The sequence below is a fragment of the Scophthalmus maximus genome, chromosome 11 (genome assembly GCF_022379125.1).
Source record: "Scophthalmus maximus strain ysfricsl-2021 chromosome 11, ASM2237912v1, whole genome shotgun sequence".
In the NCBI taxonomy this organism is placed as follows: Eukaryota; Metazoa; Chordata; class Actinopteri; order Pleuronectiformes; family Scophthalmidae; genus Scophthalmus; species Scophthalmus maximus.
Genome location: NC_061525.1, coordinates 7,772,361 through 7,787,576, shown reverse-complemented (window position 1 = coordinate 7,787,576; position 15,216 = coordinate 7,772,361). Strand labels below are relative to the sequence as shown.

At 44.8% G+C, this 15,216-nt stretch overlaps 1 protein-coding gene and 1 non-coding gene across 3 annotated transcripts; both read right to left on the bottom strand.

Annotated features, from left to right (window-relative positions):
- Window positions 1-731: 731 nt before the first annotated feature.
- Window positions 732-14,656, bottom strand: LOC118299828. Of its 2 annotated transcripts, XR_004789956.2 has the most exons (3): window positions 12,161-12,802; window positions 11,186-11,321; window positions 732-1,825 (listed from the first exon to the last, which is right to left on the bottom strand). It is a non-coding gene; the product is annotated as an uncharacterized LOC118299828 (transcript). The 2 variants fall into 2 exon arrangements; XR_007031677.1 differs by lacking the exon at window positions 732-1,825 and having other exon boundaries at window positions 9,027-11,321; window positions 12,161-14,656.
- lpar6a (lysophosphatidic acid receptor 6a) lies at window positions 5,872-8,828 on the bottom strand. The gene has a single exon (XM_047335536.1). It carries the CDS (start codon window positions 7,609-7,611, stop codon window positions 6,511-6,513), a length of 1,101 nt encoding a protein of 366 aa, XP_047191492.1. The 5' UTR covers window positions 7,612-8,828; the 3' UTR covers window positions 5,872-6,510.
- Window positions 14,657-15,216: the final 560 nt, after the last annotated feature.

Genomic DNA, 15,216 nt, shown 5'->3' with positions numbered 1-15,216 from the left:
CCCCCAGCCATCCTTCCTTTCAGCCAATAATAGATCAATAGCAGGCAACGGAGACTGTGAACTCTTCCCTCTTTTGGCTTACATGCAGTTTAATGAAATCAGTAATTACATTGTTCCATCCGAGTTTATTTAAATCTGACAGTTACCGATTAGTTTATATTCTCAGGCTTAGTTTTAGATGTGGTGAAGTTCAGCTCATTCCTCTTTCCTTATCTCCTACATTGTATACACTGACCTAAGAGCGTTCTTTTTAAAAAAAACCATCCTCTTTTGTATTTGGTTCTCTTATCAATGAAACACCATCGTTTTAGATTTTGCTGAATACAAGCAGCATTTAGAGTAAGCACTGTATACTGTTGCTCTTTAGTCACAGATGTTTTTTTGAAAACGACTCAGTATATTATATTTGTCTATTGGTGAAGCATGCAGTTTTATTTAAAAAATGCTATTGTATCCATAGAACTGAGTGGTGATCAGAATTCCTGGTGTTTTGACTCAACTTTTAACCTCCATTTTGGGTCAAAACATTCAGCCTTGTGATTCTGTGGCGTTGCACAGTGAGTATATATCTCATTGATCTGAGAGATCTGTGCATCCACACTGCACAAGTTCACACCACAAGTTAATGGTTAATCCCTTCATCTGTCACGCCACTCGGACTCTGAGCACAGACGCTGTTCTGTGTTGGCGTGTGAGTGTTTCAGATGTGTCAAACGACCGTAGTAATCATCTTTCATGCTTTGGACCATTTATTAAATTGCACATACATATACAATACACACATTGTATTGTTGCCAACAATTTTGCAAACAATGCCCCGGTGTTTCAGATTTCCTAATCAGCTCACACACACTTGACACAGTGAATTTCAAGTCTGCAGCAGTTTTAGTATTTAATTATCATTGTGAGGTTATCATAAAGGGCGGAGGGGAATCAGTGCATTACGAATATTCACTATAAATATAATAACTTTTTGTAACATGTTTGATAACATGAACTCTGTTGATCCGAAACCTGGGAATTCCGTGAGAGGATTAAAAAGTCATAATTACGAGTAGGCTATAAACATTTGTTGCAGTGATCCTCTCTCTCTGCTGGCTCGTCCTCTCTTCCAGCCACCATTACAATCTTCCTTGTTTTTTTCTGAATGGGCCGACTAGGTGTGAAATCACAGCATCAGCCTGCATCAGCCTGCAAGGTACGACCTGTGTGGAAAACATTATTTCTCAATCTAAGCAGATTTGGCAACACGTGAAGAAAATGCCCATTTGCTTGACTGTACTTGAATCATTCAAGGTTGAAACTTGGTTTTGTCAACAGACATAGCCATATACCCGACCATGCACGCGGTTTACTCTCATGCGAACCCTGAATGACACTACGCAGATTCAACAGTTGGCCTTATTCTTACACATCGCCCCTTGAACCCATTAGCATGCTTCTCCTGCTGGATGGTACCACCGTTGGAGGTGGAGTTATTTTGGTCTTATCTGTCTGCTCGATGGGGGCTAATTGTGTGATTTGTTCTATGGAGATAACCCCTGGGGTACGAATGAGCCGTGTCCTGCACCCTGAGGTGACAGTCTCAACAAATTAGATCAGAAGTTCCTATTCCAACTTAAAGATGGCACACGTAAAATATGAATGGGAACTTTTGGGAGAGGTAAACGCCGTCCTGTAAAACAAACAGAGCAGACATCAGAGATCATTCAAGTTGACCGGGAGCTGTGGTTTTCTTCGGACGAGGTTTGGGTTGAGCAGATGAGCGGAACTCCCCTCTTTGGAATTTAACAGTGATCTTCCGTAGTTTAAGGGAGACGGAATTCTGCGGAGGAGGAGGAGAAACAGAAGAGGAGAGGTATTGTGTGGTCTGTGGAAATTCCTCATGGGTAAAATGCTGACCTAAAGGCCGACCTGTGCGCGTCAGCTTTTTATGTGTGATTGTGCTATGGAGTGTGCTATGGGCATTTGTTTATGAGTCTGTGCTGTAGTATTAGCGTGGCCCCGGGTGTCGCTGATGCTGCCACGTGCTTGGTGGTACCGCTGTGTAAAACCTGATGTAGGTGCATTTCAGAACAACTTGTCCTAAACAAGGCCCTTACATTTCTGCACAGCTCAGTTTAAATTGCAGCCGTATTGCAAAGGATATTTTGCAATACCTTTTGTCAGTATGACATTATCATTGGCCGAAAGGAACGTTTTGACAATACGTGTCGGACATGTTGCTGTTCAGGACCCAGTGACCCATGATCTTTCCCTCTCTCTCATGAGGCCGTCGGTCGCACCAGGCTGTACTCTCTGCTTAGAAGCTGTAGCTACAACAGAGGATTAATGTGTTCACAGTGACTGATCGGACATAGTTTAAGCCTCCAGGAGTCTCCAGATAGAGCTGAGGAAACTCCGACCTGTCCCATCATGCAGAATACACCTAATCATGATGGTTTCTTTCTTTTTTTTTTTTGTCTCCAACAGACTGTAATAGGCCAGTATGTTCAGTCAGGCTGAAACTCTCGGGAGGAAGACTCATGTGTTAGTGAAGTGTGTGTATGCTGTGTACAGTGCTTTGATAAAGAAGAGGGTTTCTGGGAGATAAATCTGTCACCCTGAAAACACAAGGCCGACTCTCTGTGTGTAAGCATGTGAGTGTTTATGAGAATTCACAGAGTGATTCACAGAACGGATTGAGTAAGAGCTGCTTACCCCTCTTCCCACAAATCCCATTTCATGCTGGGACTTGTGGACCTGGGATTCCTTTCCCCCAGAATTTTATAACATCTCCTCCGATGTTCTCATACTCATTCATAAAGTGAAAGATGTAAATCACAAAAATGCTCTCCTCGTCTATCGATGAAAACGCGTGCCCCACCTGCCATTTGAAGGCACAGACGGGCTCTGGATTCTTTCCCTTAAGGTAAACACTCATCCGGCCGGCCCTTTGTCAAATGTGGTTGAAATGCCCCAGTTTCCACTTCATAGCTGCAGTGAATGAGATCAGCATGACCTCTCCCGTTCTGAACACGCTGGACACATTCACATGATGCATACACGCATACATGCATTTTGTAAACATGACTTTAGCCCAGTGAAGGGAGTGTGTTGGTGCCTATATGCTTTCTGTTTCATTCCACACACGCTTTGCAGCCTAGAGCAGATCTGGTCAAATACCCCCTCCAGGGACTGATAAGGCCTGTTTATGGTCCAAGGCGACAGAGAGCGAGGGAGGATTGCATGTGACTGCTGGTGCAGTTATTTAGTTTACCTCCCTCCTCGCGGACACTGAGTTCATCCCTTCGTTGGTTATTAGTTCAGTGCTGCCTCTGATTTTAGACTGAGCGCGGCTGTTGTGCTAAAACAAGCAAGGGCCTTTTTTTTTTTCTCCAACCACATCCTGAAAAATGATTACTTAACGCAATGTTCTGTCTCATGCATTGTGTGCTTTTATTGCCTCCCCCTTCCCAGTCTGGAAAGTTGCCTTCCAAGCAACTACTCTCCGACCCCCCTGGAGGGTGACAAGGTTTTTTTAATAGAATGATAATAATACCTGTTTACCCCCAAACCAAGGCGGAACTGTAAATACCAGAGATGGAGAGTGTGATTCTGTGGGAAAATAGTGCAGTTATCGAAATGGGCTCTGGCTACATTAGTGTAATAACAGCTATTTCCTTTATCCTGCCAGCCATGCAGGGAAAACGCTTGATTATCCTCTGCAGAGACCCCCCTCCCCCCCAGAGATCCATTTGGCGAGATAGTCTCTTCCCTGACTATGTGATCCAGAGCTGTGGAGTGAATCTGAGGACGAGGACCTCACCCCGATCTCACCCCGCAACCCCACCCGATCCCCTCTTCCCCGAAAGCACACGCACACTGAGGTCCCTGTCAATGCCCCAGCAGAAATTACTCCTGACAAGTGTTCTCAACACGCCGGAGGATCTCCGGTCAGTTGGGACTGACAGAACTTCAAAGCAGCCCTTTAAGAGGTTCACTGGAGAAAACATGCTCTATTTACCACGGGGGGGGGGGGGGGGGGGGGGGCTAGGAACATAAAGCTACGAGTTAAAGGCACGTGTTTGTCTCCAAAAGGACTTGGAGGATCGCACTGACTGTGGCGACCCCGATGAAGTCCTCTCAGCCTCTCACACAAAACACTGCTATTGTTTCGTGTGACATCGGAAGGTTCAAGCCGTCATGTGTGAATCGCTCATTTCCATCATGTATTCCCCAGAGGGTTGATTTGCGCAAAGTAACTCGATAAAACTATTGAATATCATTATCTTACCAGTCGGAAAGTTCGCTCCTGCGAACATGTTTATATGCTCTTCGCATAACTTGCACACAGTTAAACCTTCCCGCTCCATCTTTTCTAGAAATCTGAAATGACCAGAGCAAGGCAGAACAGAATGTATGCGATGACGACCAGCGCGGCGTCTGTGTTTTCTCACCCCGCGGTCTGCTGGGACGGAGAGGTCAGGCTGATTAGATAACAGTTGTGTATGCAGAGGAGCCTGCTGGGCTCATGTGAGGGGTCCGTCCCCTGACATGGTGTTCTTATACAACCATTAGACTTTGGTGTACACACAGCTTTGCGTTCTTCTCATCAGGCAACACACTCATTGAAATATGACAACAAAAAGCCATTACACTACTAAATCAAATTGTGATTCCAGTTGCTTTTATCTGATCAACACCTGGTGATCAGATAAAAGTTGAATACACATCCTCAATGTTGAATCAGACGGTTATGCGTGTCAATGTCTGGTTATCTTCTTGAGATGAGTCACTACTACATCTAATCAGCCACGCAACAACCCCTAGTTCATGATGTAAGCTTGATGTCAATGTTGATAAAGAAGCTGCTTTCAGATGGCGTCCCGTGCATGATGACGTGACCTGCCTCGTTGTACTGGTTTTGTTTTGGGAGCAGGCCCGGCTCCTCAACCCAAGTCCCGGACTCGCCCCCATGGCCTCAGAAGCAGAGTTATAGGTGGGGTATGAACAAAGTGCCGCTCGCTGACTTTCAGGTTATGTCAATAAAGTCAGAGCACCATGTGCTTTCTGTTATTCACCCTCCCGCTGGGCTGACTCCTCACTGATGCCATATCACTTGTGTTTATCCTGTATATATTTGTCCACAGCAGGAGAAATATTCCACACATCTGTTCTTCCAGTAGACTGCAAACAGGATTTCCCCCCCAAAAAATTCAAATTCTGACTTCAAACTAAAAAGTTGTGAGTGATTTTTTTTTTTTTAAATGTGGCTGCACAACAGTTATAATGTTAATACTTTGTTGATCAAAAGCATCTTGATGTCAGCTGTACGGACTGTACTGTTCGGGTGCAGAGGCTCAGCCTTGTCAGTTATTAAAAACACCATGTCCCTGTGGGGGAATATAACAACATTTTACAGGATGATAAAGTGGAATTCCTATCTCGGTTAAGTTAAACACAAAGGACACTACACTGCCTTGCTCCCTGGCAACCAGCTGATCACCTCACTTCTGCTCGGTTCCATTAAAAACGACTTCCTCTTCTCCATCACTGGTTGGCACACAGGAAGCTGGCTGACAGGCGCCAGCAGACTCTCTACTTCCGCTTCTTTACCTCCTCATTTGCATGCAGGACAAATACTTGCAGTTGAATGCCGTGGAGTCTCAACTGTCACACTACGGCGAACAGAAAGTGTGCTATAATCCCAACCTTCACGTGACATACTGGAGACAAACAGTCTCAGTTGGTTTGACGTTCTGAATGAGCGTGTGCTGTCACAGCATGTCATTCTGAACTTTGGTCCAATATGCTATGTCAACATTTCAAACGAAACACATCCCAGTGACAAACAGGGCATTCTCTTCATTCAAACGACAAAATGTTTCATTTGTTTTTTAGACAGTACATGACTTTTATTCATTACTGTGGCATGAGTGCAGTATCTGGAATTCCATGTCAGTGCATTTAATGGCAATCAACACCTACAGTCGACAATGAAATGCCGCCAGAACAAAGAAGGCACTTCATGGACATATTTGTAATTCACAATAAAAAAAAAGAAGCCCTGTACATTTATAGCTCGATATATATAACGTTCTGTTAATTTAATAGACACTACAGTTAGCGCAACAGTTTACCATCGAAATTTACAGATATACAGGCACATGTAGCTTTCAATATCATAACTGTCCCGCTGTTCAGTGATCACATTCCCTTCCAGGTCACCGGCAGAGTAATTGTGCTTAACACAATTTCCACAGGAAAAGGGGGAATTAATAAGTGGTAATAAATAAAGTAGGAAATCCACAGTTGTGACCACGGGGCCATGTAGCAGTAATACTGCGGAGCAGGGTCTGTCCATGACAGGTCCAAATATTTGCCCTGAGATAAAGACTAAGATCACTTAATACTTCTTTGGCAGGTGCTTCATAAAGCACTCAAAATAAAAAAAAATCCATTCCCGTGGTCCCACGGGGGTTTTTCTTTTTCTCTGGATTTTAATACTTGAGTGTGACAAGCCCACCATCACACTGAAGACTCATTGTGGAAGACCTTTGCTTTCAGATTCCTCAGGCTGTGCTGCAGGTTAGAGCTGGTTTCCGACTGCAGGGCGTCGGAGAACTTGGTATCATACGTTCGGCCGCCCTGCGACTTCCTCTTCATTGAGTTCTGGATGGTCTCCGAGGTGAAGTAGTAAACGATGGGATCGAAGCAGCAGTTGGACACGGCGATGCAGAGGGCCACAGGGTAGATGGTTCGGACCACAGACTCCACAGAGCAGCCTTTTAACATTTTGGTACGGACCAGGGAATAGAAAACCAAGTTTACATTGTAGGGGATGAAGCAGAAGCAGAAGATAAAGAGGTGCACAATTATCATTCGCAGGATCTTGGTTTTGTTCAGCTTCCCCCCACGGCTGATGGTCTGGGGCCGACTCAGGGTCTGCAACACCATTATGGAGCAACATACATTGAGAAGCAGCGGGATGATGAAGCCCACCGTTTCGATGAATATCACCATCTTGGACAGATGAGCTTTCCACTGCTTGGAGGAGAAGTTCTCAAAGCAGAATGTAGCATTTGTCCTGCTGTTCTCCTTTGAGGTGGTCTCCAACAGGAACCCTGTGGGGAGACTCCCCGACAGCACCAGCACCCACACAGCAGCGCACACTATCTTGGCGTTGCGTTTTGTCCTGATCGTCCTCGAGCGAAACGGGTGCACAATGGCTAAAAAGCGGTCCACGCTGATGCAGGTGAGGAAGAGAATGCTGCCGTACATGTTGGTGTAGAACAGCGAGACGGAGACCTTGCACAGCGTGCTTCCAAAGGGCCAGTTCTGGTTGATGAAGTAGAAGACCCTCAGAGGCAGCGTGAAGACAAACAGCAGGTCCGACACCACCAAGTTCATCATGTAGGTCGTGGTCTCGTTCCTCAGCTTCAGCGTGCAGGTGAATATGTAAATGGCCACGGCGTTGGTGACGAGTCCCACCACGAACACGATGCTGAAGACGGTGCTGTACAAAGGGTACTTGAAGCTGTCGTTCTTGCTGCAGGCAGAGCTGTTTGCCGAGTCATTTCCAGCCCAGGGTTGGGTAAAACTGTCAGCTGAGAGGGTAGTGTTGTACATCCTGAGAGACAAAGAGTGGCGGGATGAGGGCGTCCGTTATGCAATAGCTATAAAAAATCCACCATGAATGGAGAGAAAGCAACCGAACAGTCTTGAGACAGGATGCATCGAAAGACACAAAGATTTCCCCCCGTCACACAACGGCCCGTATCAGAGAGAGCTGCTGCACATGCTCGTCATCACGCCCTCGCTCGTCTTGATGTAGTCATTTGGGGGGTTACCTCATGTTGAAAAGACCCCTCCCAGGGGACAGAGATTCAGGGCCGGTGCGTCCTCCCCTCCCCCTGCACTATCTCTCCACCAGGCTCTGCACCCCACGAGTTGGAGACTGAGACTTTACTCACGGAGATAAATCAATCACACGGACCAGTGTCCCGTTTTCAAATGACCCGGGAGGTCTCCGGCCACCACGGGCTGAGGGAATGATGGTGTATCCACATTCAGGTCCGTCCCAAAAAAAGAATCTGTCTTCATGGCATTGTCCTCTCTCTTTGTCAAAAATCCTCTCCTAGAGTATTTGCCCCTTCCAGCTCCACGGCAGCAAAGTTGTCCTCAGAGCCTTCTCCTTGTCACGGGGGTCCCGAGCCGCCTCCACAAGGCTTCAACCAGGCAGCAGAACTGGAGCTGGAGTTGAACTCCTGCTCGGGTGACTTTCAGTTTTGTCTTCAGGGTCTGTTTCCTGTTCCCCTCCTCTTTCTTTCTCTTACCGACCGGCTGAGTCACTCAGCATCTACCTCTCCCTCCCTCTCTCTCTCCCCCTCTCTGGACTTGTCTCTCCCACTGACAGCCTCAGGGGCTTTGCTGTGCACGCATCATGCTCAGACGGAGTTCCTACTTCTCCTTTGTGCCTGTATGGCAGACAGTTTTTTGTGCTTTGAGCGGACAGCAGCAGTGGTAACTCCTCCCCTGCCCCCCCCCCCTGGTCCAACTCCTCCTACTCCTTTGTCTGCTCTCACAGTTAACGAATCAAACAGCACCGTTCTGTGAGGGAATTCATGGTGTGCTCAGTCTTCTTCGATCTCTTTACAAGTGGATGCAATGTTTTTAGATGAATGGTTTGAGGTATCTTTAATTCAACAAACAAGACTTTTAAAAATTAGCCAAATTCTGGAAAATAAAAATAAGTTCTTCAGGCTGCTTTATGAGGTGAAATATAACTTAAAGTTAATCAGAGTAGAAAAGAACTCTTTTAAAACTTTTTATTGGGGGGGGGGGGGGGGGGGGGGGGGGGGGGGGGGGGGCTGTGTGAGAGGGTGAATAAAGATCAGAGGCCTTAAATGTTTTTTTTGTCGGTGTGTTTCTGTGTTAAGGCAGGGCAGCTTTATTTTTTATAGCACATCTCATAAACAAAGTTCATTTTAAAGTGCCTTGCAGAGCAAAGAAATATTGTTTGGAAGAAATGACACAGATTCATATTAAAAGAGTAAAGAGAATATATGTATTCAATGTAAAAATTAATCGTGAATGATTTGCGATTTGAAATTCACCATTAAAAGTAGCAAAAGTGCAGACAAGAGGAGCAAAGATTTAAAAAAAAACTATATAAATGTTTGAAGATACATTTGCAGTCATTACAGGGTGGAGATCAGTGGTGAGTCACTGTTTCCTCACTGCTGTAGTTCTGCAGCTTCATACCTTTATCCCACTGCATCGAAGTGGAAAATATTGCACTTTTTCTTCTTCATCATATTTATTTTTGCATCTCATATTTATTTTTGCATCTCAAGTTACTTACAGATCAAGTTATGATTAATACAAAACCTATGATGAGCTGATAAAATACAGTACATCTAACCCGTATCTAACTATTGGGCATTTTTCTGCAGGACAGTCCCTTTTACCTCCTTACCCAAACCCCTTGTACATTGTTTATTGCTACTTTCGCATGAGAATGATCAGAATGTTTTGGTACCACTGTACAGCACGACATAGATCATTTAAAGAGATTTAGATAAAGTTGTCCTTTTAGTTGCTCTGTGATTTGTTTGCCTTAAGATGACACGTAAGTCAGAGGAGGTCAAAAGTGCCTGACACGGTCAATAAGACCCCGAGGTGACCGCCTCCGCACGTCTGACGGGAGCTGCAGGGAAACTGAACTGTCTCCTGATTATTTCTGAGTCCCTTGCGTGGGCAGCGGCTCTGCTGAAGAAGAACAGTGTTTTATGAAAGGGACATTGCAAATGAGGCAGAACTGAGAGCTTTTCTCTATTCAGCGGTTACTCAGTTGCCCTTGTCAGTCGGTGCCCACAAGCTTTCCCCTTCTCTGTGCTGTGTGAAAGTAGCATTCAAGTTCTCCTTTAAAAGAAGCTCTCGACTGGGCAGTCAGTAAAAAAGAGGAAGAAAAAAAACCCACTGAGGTTTTTTGTCGCAAGTGAAGTGGCTTAGCAGGGAGGAATGTGAAGTTCATAAATAATCAATTTCAGACAAGTTGAAAGTTCCCCTCGGCTTTTTGATCGGCAGTTTGGCAAGTGAATAGTGAAAATTGCGTGAAAGTGTTTGTGTTGGGTGGTTGTCACCGTCTCAAATAGGAGGTAGACTACTACGGGTTTCCCGTCAGTGAACAAATTCTTGTTTGGCAGATCGAACAAGCGCTTTTCTGCCAAATGGACCCTTTGTGGTTCACATTTGAATGAAATCGTGCGGATTAAGATAGCTTGTTCAGCTGCCCGTAAATTGGACACAATAATATTGCCCCGTTTGGAGGCGGCTCCAGTGATACAAACATTGTGCGCTCTAGTTGAGCAACATGACGCTGATCCAGAGATGGTTGATTTTTTTCACGACTTCACAGAGTTACCAACAATAGCCAAACAAATGAAGGGGAAAATCTTGCTGGGAATCAAAGCGACGGTGGGTGTTTTATGGCCAGTGCGCCTCTCTTTGTCAGTCCGCCGCAAAATAAACACCACCAAGGCTGGAGTGGAGCGCTGGAGAAAACAGAGCAACCTGTCCTATTGTCTTTGACACGCAAAATAGTTCCATCCAGCACATAAAAAACAAGCTCTTCACATGCAAGTATGTGGCTACTAAACAAAAACATGTGCCTGAAATGCCTCGACTGTTACATTTCTCACAATGCCAGGAAGCAGTGTGGCACCCCCCAAGGCCGAGACCGAAGGCTTTCAAATGCGAGAGCAAACATTCTTGAGAAAAGGCGGCAGGTGACATCAGGGTGTCGGCCGTGGTCGGGTGCCGGCTGCTGGTTGGTCGACGGGACGAGACTAAACTTCACAAATCGGTTGCATCATGAATTTAACCTGTACAAGTTTGTGACTCGACAGAGAGAAGAATTTTTGCCTGGTGCAAAAGACAGAGCAGGTAAACTGCACCCGGCTTTCTGGTTACATAGAACCAGATAGCTGGATTCAATGTTAGTGGTTCAAGAGACAAATCCATCATCAGACGGACAGACAGACGGATATACAGTATGTATAATAACACATCCATTACCGCGGTGGATCAGTGCTACATGAAACATGAGCAGCCCACCCAGGAAACGTCTATCTTGGCAGAAGGACACTCTGAACGGCGGCTGGCTGAAAGGGGCCTTCGGGCCTGATTCCCTCATGTTCACCTTGGAAACGGACTCTGCGCGAACACTGTGCTGGCGTCATCCAACAGGCGGACAGACCACATCGCCTGGCCAGCACAACCCAACCGAAGTGCCGTCCGCACATGGACCCCTGAGGGCCGGAGGAAGTGCGCCGGGACTGCCACAGAAACAAAAGACCTCTCAGTGAGCGGCGGCGACGACGACAGCCCTGACGCAAATCACACACATACACACACACACACACACACACACACACACACACACACACACACACACACACACACACACACACACACACACACACACACACACACACACACACACACACACACACACACACACACACACACACACACACACACACACACACACACACACACAAAAATCTTTATATCTTCCATTGGAAAAAAGACTCGCTCCTGTGACTTGGTTTATGTCAAAATTTAAACTGACATAGAGTCTTGACATTTAAAAAAAAACCCCGACTCTGAAAACACTCTGCTGTGGGTCAGCGAGGGGCTGTGCGGGTGCTCCCCCGCACCGCCTTATCAACTCAGGGCTTTCGACTGCTTCGTAAAACAAACACTGCCCACCCACGAAACCCTTCACCCTCCCCACTGCAACCCCTGACTAAATGTAGCTTCGTCCAAAAAGCCCCTTTTACTGCAGGTTTGATCAACTCTGTGTCACAGCCCTGACACCCTCCTCAGTAAGCAAAACTAATTACAGGCTTTGTGGATGTGATCGATCATACGTGAACCACAGAACTATCAACTGAATGATACATGTGTGTATATGCAACTCGGCCACAGAGGGATTAAGTAAAACACTTAATAATGATAATATGAATGATTCTGGACCGTGGTGGATACAGTTTCATGTGTCCAAGATTCGGCACAGACTTCACTGAAAATCAACACGAATGAGGTTCATATGAATAGATCCCCCCCCCACACACACACTTTGACATTTCATTTACATGTTTTTACAACATACCGTCATCTCGTCAAAAGCTGATGGTGAGACCGCTGACCTGTTTTTGTCCTGAGGGTTAAGCAAAAACAAGACAGCCCACACCGCATGCTTGAATAGCTACGCCGACCTGTTTTTGAAGTTATTTCTGGAGGAAAGACAATCCAGTTGATGTTTGTCTGCGCGTCTCACTGATACTTGGGACAGGAAGCTCGGGGTAGAAAAAAAAGAAAAGAAGTGAAGAAACACGTTATTGCGGCCAGAAAACTGTCACGCAGAAAGAGTGTGCTTATATCTTTCCGTGCGAGAGAGCGGTGAGCAACAAGCGGCAATCGCACAGGAGCCACAAGCTGGTGCAAAGAGTTGCCTGGCTGAGAAATACATGAGCCGCCTATCAGACAAGTAACTTTGTTTGTTTTTTAATCGCCACATGATCCTCAACGCAGAAATACTGCAGGTTATTCACACATTACAGCCAAATAAAGCTGTTGGAAAAGTGAGGTACGTTTACTCATGATGGCTTCAGGATGCTCGCAGATGAAGATTTTACTTACATATATACATAAAATACATGATCAGGTTGTAAAATATTAGAAGCTACCGAGCATTATGTATATTAGCTGAACCCGACCAGGTACCACACAAACGCAAGCTGAAGTTTGAGTGCAGAACTTCATTATTTAGCCGTTGTTGTCCTCCTGCTGCTCTTAATGATCAAATGGAAATGATCAGAATCCCTCTTCCACCATATCGTTTTTAAGACAAAGGGAATAAAAGAAAAAGGTGCTTTATTGTTGCCAAATCAATCACATTTTTGGAACAGTGTGTTGAGGTTTGCCCGTGGCACGATGCCAGTAACCGTTGGCAGCTGTGTGCATTTCCTGGTTTCCATGTGAAACCGTTTACCTTGTGTGTCAACCATGTTTAGTCTTGCTCCACATAATAAAATATTAACTTGACGGGTTTGCCTAATTCTATATATATACCATTGAAAGGCCCCGCGCCAGGGGAGGCCCCTTATAAGGTGAAATGAATGTATTTGTGTAATACATGCAAACTACTCAGAGTCTTTCTTGCGGTGTTGTGGAAAAGAGCAGATGTTGCGGTTTTCCCCAACTAATTTGGTGGCTGAGCCACGAAAGCCATACGCACGTAAATTTAACATCATTTGTTTTGGGAGCAGCCATTAGCCAGGAGCCCAGTAACTGAATTATCGTCTGAGGGCTGCTGATCTGGTTTTCATCACAACGTCCACAAACGGCCATGACGCTTGTACTGTTTAGTTTTCGGTCGGTGACCGTGCAAAACAATGTAAAATCGGATTTTCTTTGGATAGTAAACTTATCTTGCAAGTTGCTCTTATATTCTAACCACATTCTTGAACTTCCTGGCAAGTATTCGAAAGAAATCAGACCAATGATGTGAAACTGAAGTTGCACACTAAGGAGAGAGAGAGAGAGAGAAAAAAAGCAGAATATAGAGACCTTCCCCTTCCAGGAAGACTTTGAAACTGTGCTCAAACTTTATCGTTTTGTTGAAGTTGCCTCACGTGACAATATCACAGCTCGCATAATAGTTTTTTTCTTTAAAAACAAGTCAAGTTGCATTTGCTTGCATTTCAGTCCCCGGACAGAGAAGCCCTTTAAATCCATATCGAGTGTTTCTTGGCATATTTTGAAAGGAAAATGCATGGCTTAAATATTAATATGCAGATGAGTGATGAGTTAATGTTTTGGTAGAGGCGCTTGACAAAGGAGGGAGGCAGGTCAGGAAAACGCAGTGTGCACTCGCCACAGAAATGCACGACTATGAAACCAAGTTGAAGCACTGCGCACTGCGCATAAACTTGACTGACTTAATTGGAATGATATCATTACCACAATAATCCCCCGCTCAGATTTGACAATTAAAAAAACACTTTTTCTAGGCGGTTCATTGGAACAGGCTCTATCGGTCGGGGAAGGAAGGAAGTCGATCATTACCAAACAGAAAGTGTCACAACAGAGTTTCTTCTGTAATGATTCTGACCGAACGGGGAACTTCCTTCTCCCTTTGAACCTGTCGCAGCTCAAGCACAAAATACCAAAACATGAAAAAAAATGGTTTCTGGTACATTCAATTGAAAACCCCATATGTGTTATGTATTTCTTGTACCACGTGTGAAGGGGACCGTACAGTGTGGTGCCATTTAGACGCACCGCATTGGGACAAAGTGTGCCGTCAGTAGAGCGGCCTACAAATCTCACTTTTAAGGCTCGTCTCAAACAATGGCTCATGGCCAACCACACCTGCGAGCACTTCTACTTGGGCTCGAGTGTAATATGCTTTGTCCTCTTTGTATTTGTGTTTATTTTTATCTTGCTGTCTCTATTTGTCACTTGTACTGTGTCCGTCTTTTTCCTTTTACCTGCCTACAGGGACGGCGGACGTGAATTAGCATTCTTGCAAACTCTGGCATATTTACATGAGGTATTTCACACCAATGTTCATTAATATGCCTTGTCGCTATCAAATGACCTAACTAACTAACCAACTAAATCAAGATAGTTCATAAAAATCTCTATTAACAATTAAAAATATAAATTCACATGGTTCAATCCCATGATAAACGTAGATAATCAGACTAATTATTGGGCCCAGTGGTTAAGACGAAGGTATCAGAATAATCAACCCATTCCAACACAATGAGGGAAAAATTCAACCCGAAGATTAATGGCCAAAAATCTTGAAATAACTGCAAATTAGACAGCAATTTAAAAAAAACCTGATACTGTATCACCTACAACTGACAATAATGTGTCATAAGGCATCAAATTGGTACAAGACATGGCTTTGGGTAAATGAGCCTTTATGATGTGGGAAAAAGACACAGATTATGAATTTGATGGAGACACATGAGAGGGGAATCTTTCTTTGAAAACAATTGGGTAATATTTCAGAGCCGCCAGAGGCAAATTTATTCATATTACAGTCTCACAAGAATCAATAAAAATAGGTTTAATTAAAGATAGTTCATGGTTGTAAATGTAAAACAGAACAACGAACATACATGCACATATTCTGTGAATATTTGGTTTCAT

Bases quoted from the DNA above. Each gene is read 5' to 3' on its own strand.
- lpar6a (XM_047335536.1), bottom strand. From the start codon at position 7,611: ATGTACAACACTACCCTCTCAGCTGACAGTTTTACCCAACCCTGGGCT.